The sequence below is a fragment of the Epinephelus moara genome, chromosome 16 (assembly GCF_006386435.1).
Source record: "Epinephelus moara isolate mb chromosome 16, YSFRI_EMoa_1.0, whole genome shotgun sequence".
Classification (NCBI taxonomy): Eukaryota; Metazoa; Chordata; class Actinopteri; order Perciformes; family Serranidae; genus Epinephelus; species Epinephelus moara.
In genome coordinates this window covers 46,208,905-46,213,938 of record NC_065521.1, presented here as the reverse complement: position 1 = coordinate 46,213,938, position 5,034 = coordinate 46,208,905, and the positions used below count along the sequence as shown (strand labels likewise).

At 42.9% G+C, this 5,034-nt stretch overlaps 1 protein-coding gene across 1 annotated transcript; it reads left to right on the top strand.

Moving 5' to 3' along the window:
• Positions 1-935: 935 nt before the first annotated feature.
• Positions 936-4,763, top strand: LOC126402486 (sodium- and chloride-dependent creatine transporter 1-like). Its single transcript, XM_050064514.1, has 3 exons — positions 936-1,158; positions 1,741-1,911; positions 2,587-4,763. Exons 1-3 carry the CDS (start codon positions 988-990, stop codon positions 2,719-2,721), a joined length of 477 nt encoding a protein of 158 aa, XP_049920471.1. The 5' UTR covers positions 936-987; the 3' UTR covers positions 2,722-4,763.
• The last annotated feature ends 271 nt before the right edge of the window (positions 4,764-5,034 follow it).

Genomic DNA, 5,034 nt, shown 5'->3' with positions numbered 1-5,034 from the left:
ATAGTATAGCATGTCGTCAGAAATCATGAAAAAAGGTCATAGTATAGCATGTCGTCCGAAATCATGAAAAAACGTCATAGTATAGCATGTCGTCCGAAATTATAGCATGGCAAAAAAACGTTAAAAATAATTTTTCATTATATGGTCTTGGAAGGAAATATATAATTCTGAGTATAAAGTAGGAGCCATAGCATGAACACATTTATTTAAAACAAACAAAATATCAGACAACAAAACAAAACAAATCAATATTACAAAAGAAAAACAAAGTAATGAATTCAATAAATGTAAAAATATATCTGTATTCTGTGTTCCCTCCATTAGTATCTTTGAGAAAATGTCTTGGTATGGCATACAAAAATGCTCCACTTCCTAAAAAAATGTCTTTGAAAATGTCAGTGTAATATTCCCCCTAAGAAGTCAATTTTTGTAGTCTGCCAAATAAAAAATCCATCAGTAATATCATACTGTAGTAAAACATTAAAAAGAATCATTTGAAATTTCATAGCATGGTGTGGAACAAGCAAAGAATCATGAAACAAACAGTCATTGGATAGAATACCAAAAATGCAATACAAATAAATGTATGAAAACATATAAAATATAAGATGCACAATTTACATTAAGAGGCATCAAAAATGCTACACAGCAATTTGTGCTTCACTTTCGGTCATGTTATTTCCTTCATTGATGCATTTCTTCAGGATTATCATTTCAAAACAAACAAGAAAATAAAACAAACAAAATCAATAAACCCAACTACAGTATGTCAGAAATAAAAGTCATAGCATAATATTTCAAAAACATGTTACTGTGTTGTATCGACAAAATACATACTACACTAAAAATCCTGTAAAAAGTCAGTGTCGTAAATCAAAAGAATCTTTTTTCACCTCACCAGTCGTACAGAGTCACAGCTGAATATCAGAACAGGCCACAGTGACGGCTGTGTGTTGTGTGTTGTGTGGTGTGTGTTGTGTGTCAGTGATGTCATCATTATTAACACTGCTGCAGCATCTCTCCGCCTGCTCCTCGCTGATTGAGTCGTTTGTTGCAGGTGCTGACCGCTTCATGGACGATGTGGCTCGTATGATTGGCTACCGGCCTTTCCCCTGGATGAAGTGGTGCTGGTCCTTCATTACTCCGTGTGTCTGCATGGTGAGACCACTCGTCCTACAGAAAAACAACAACAACACATACTTTTACCATTCGACTGATACGTTCATACCAACCAGTGTGGACGCAGGGATGTTCAGACCTGCACTCAGAGTAGAGACGCTGCTCTGTGGTGTTAGAAGGAGCCAGCAGAGGCAGGTGATCCTGCTGGCTCCTTCCTCAGAGGTTTTCAGAGCACGTCCAGCTGGTAGGAGACCCGGGGTCGACCCAGAACACGCTGTAGGGATTATAGATCTCATCTGGCGTGGGAACGCCTCGGGGTCCTTCAGGAGGAGCTGGGACACACTGTTGGGGAGACAAACATGTAGACGACCTTTGTTTGCTTGCAGCCACAGAGACCTGGCTCCAGATCATTTCAAGAAAATGGATGACTAAAACATTAAAAATACAAATATAAGAAATACAAAATATTAACTGTTATTTACCAAAAACTTTTCAAAAACTCTCCTATTTTATGCTGTAAAGCCCTGTGAGGCAAATTGTGATTTGTGATATTGGGCTTTATAAATAAAATTGATTGATTGAATGATTTTATGCTCGATGTCTCCGTCCTGTCATCTGTAGGGCATCTTCCTGTTCCACCTGGTGAACTACAAGCCGCTGACCTACAACAACACGTACGTGTACCCGTGGTGGGGCGAGGTGATTGGCTGGTGTCTGGCTCTGTCCTCCATGCTCTGCATCCCCGTCAGTCTTCTCTACAAACTCTTCAGAGCCAAGGGAACCTTCAGAGAGGTCAGCACTGGACACACTCTGAAACAGAAAAGTAGCCTTTCAGTTAAAGTTTGGTGCTCCAAGTTTCTTTTTGATGCTAAGACTTTTGTACTCAGGAAACATTTTCAATGCAGGGCTTTTACATGTAGCAGAGTATTTCTACACTGTGGTATCAGAACTTATGCTGCAGTAAAGATGAGAGTGCTTCTCTGCACTGATCACAGGCTCAGTTACTATTTAAGGGACTGTTCTCTATTTATCAGGGGACGGGGCGGCTGAGGTGTGACCCTTCCCTTGGCTGACTGGCAGTAAATGCGTGACCCTCCGTCCACCATAAATTAGTTTTTAACTAAAAATACCAATGAAGGCACTGGGGACATATTTCTACTGTAGATCAAACTATGTAAACAGCTTTGCACTCTGCTCATAAAATCTCAAAAACTATATCATAAATATAGTTCAAATAACTTATAGAGAAGTATTTATAGCTCAGACAAGTTTCTGGCTGTGATAAACAGTGTTGTTTTGGTGATTTTTAAAATAAACACAAAACGCAACCGTTTCAATTTGTGTGCCCCCCCCCAAGCCAAATTAAAAAACATAAGTCCCTCCCCAGTTCTTAAAAAAATCAGAACAAGTTAGTGTGTCACGTGTCACCTGTGTGTGTCTCTTCATGTGTCCTGCTGTGTGTTGCAGCGCTGGGCTCACCTGACCACTCCGGTGTGGGGGGCCCATCACCTGGAGTACATGGCCCCCGACATCAAGTCCCTGAGCTCGCTGTCCCCCGGCACCGACGACAACAAGGTCATCATCTTCGAGAGTGTCATGTAGACCACCAATCACAGCGCCCCATCTCCATCTCCGTCCATCCCACCTGCGACAAGATGGCAGACACCTCAGCACCTCCAGATTCACCTCCACCCTGTACCACACCTCAGTGATCCATCGGCCTTGGATTGATTGATTGATTGATTGATTGATTGATTGGCTCCTTCCTGAATTACCTGATGGATGTGTCGTCGTCCTCGGCTCCTTCAAACGTCACCAGGCACCAGAGCTACAAAGAGTTTTCAATAAAAGAACAAAGCAGCTCCTCCAGGAGGGTTTTATAATCACAGCTGCTTCCTTTTCCCAGATTACCACTAAAGTAGAGATTAAAACCAGCAGATCACTCGGTTCTCGGACTGTAAAGGGCTTCGACTCGACTCCTCCGGTTCTCACCATGAAAATGTAAATATCATTCGTCACTGCTTCAAGGATCAAATCAAACTGTAACGTTTCACAAACCCTGGAGGAGCTGAAGAAGAACGTCCGAGAGATTCCCTAAACGCTACTGAACGTCGGGCTTCCTCCATGTTGGATGAAGAGCATCGGTCTCGTCTTGTGGTGGGCGGGATGGACGTGCAGACACACACCTGAGAGACGGCCATCACACACACACACACACACACACACACACACACACACACACACACACACACACATACACACACACACACACACACACACGCACGCACACACACACACACACACACAGCTTCATGACTTCATCATCAAACCAACAGTAAACATCAACAGATCAACAGGCACTTGGTGCTCAAGTCTAAAGGTGTGGGTCAAATTTAACAGGCTGTGTGTAACGTATGTGTGTGTGTGTGTGTGTGTGTGAGTGTGAGTGTGAGTGTATGATGGCTGTTTATTAAGACAGAGTTGTAGACACACAGACTGACTGACCCCCAGAAAATCCCCAGAGGTCTTAAAAACCTTAGAGAACGTTCTGCTCTTCAGTCAAACGTGCGGCCGGGTTTAATTCCTGGAGTTCGTTCCTCTAGTTTCGTTGAGACAAACTCTGAGTTTGTTGGCAGGACTGAAGTGTAAAAGAATGTCCCTGTTACGGAGCAGCCAGCGGTCCATGAACTCACCACGCTGCCAGGAGTCCTGAGATCAGCCAGCTGACGTCTTTCAGCCTGTTTGTGACTCTGATTGTTTCGGATCTAAATTCAGACTCAAACCGTCGTCCTGATGCTTGGCTTGTGTCGACACATCGACACAGCTCGTGCGCTCCTGAAGCTAAAAACTGTGAATCACCAGCTCCTAAATCTGATCCCAGAGCAGCGTGGGGTTCTCTGACCGCTGACCTCCGATCTGTTTTCAACAGTCACACCGAGGCTTGATTCACTCAGGCGACAACAGATCTGATATCAGAAGTAAACTTTTCATTTTCAATTTCAGTTTTTATATTTTTGTTTAAAATGAATTTTTATATCCAGTTTCTGAGATTGTGTTCACTGACTGACTCTGTGAAGGTGATCCAGCTCTGAGGAGAAGCCTGAATCAGTAGAGTCTGCTTGGTAATAACATTTCTACTTACTGGTTCCTGAAGCTTTTGACCGCGACTCCTGAGCTTCATCTTTTACGCTCAGCTCAAGCTTGCAGTTTTCTGTGAACATAAACAAACAGAAACAAAATGTTTGACTTTAGAAGCTCAACTCAACGTCCACTTACTGTCTCCACCCAGAACAAGTTTGATCATTTGATGAACTGGTTAATTCATTTATCAAGAAGCTGAGAATCTCTGAAGGAAAGCAGCAGTTTAAAGAAGGCTGTTGTGATATTTCACAGATCAATACTGTTGATCGATTAACAGAGAAAATAATCAGCAGATGAACCTGTAACAAAATCATCTTGACCACAAGCAGCTGATCCAGGTTCAGTCTGTGAACACAAACAGAAAATAACGTTCTCAGAATAAATGTGAGGTCACAGTGGATCTGACCTTTAACCTTTCATGTTCAGTATCTGACCTCCTTCTGAGGAGCTTCAGGCCTGTGTGAGAATCAGGTCAAAGGTCGGGCTTCGTTCTGCGTCCACCCNCCAAACGGAGCGGGACTGATCTGAGACCAGCGCTCCAGGCTGCCAATCTGTTCACTCTTCTTCTTCTTCTCTGCCTCATATTCATCCGTTCATCTCTAACGCTGAGGTCGTCCCGCTCTTGTCCTTTACAGCTGATCCATGTCACCTCGCGCAGGAAAACACAAAGAACCTGGTTCCATGTCACCTCGCGCAGGAAAACACAAAGAACCTGGTTTCAAATAAAAAGTCAAATTACAGCTTTGATAATAAAACTTTTTAGATCTCGTCTTT

What these genes read in the sequence shown, in the direction of transcription:
- LOC126402486 (XM_050064514.1), top strand. Translation starts at nt 988, where the DNA reads ATGTCATCATTATTAACACTGCTGCAGCATCTCTCCGCCTGCTCCTCG. An exon ending in TTACTCCGTGTGTCTGCATG is followed by an intron (nt 1,159 to 1,740) that starts GTGAGACCACTC and finishes TGTCATCTGTAG; the next exon opens with GGCATCTTCCTGTTCCACCT. An exon ending in CCAAGGGAACCTTCAGAGAG is followed by an intron (nt 1,912 to 2,586) that starts GTCAGCACTGGA and finishes TGTGTGTTGCAG; the next exon opens with CGCTGGGCTCACCTGACCAC.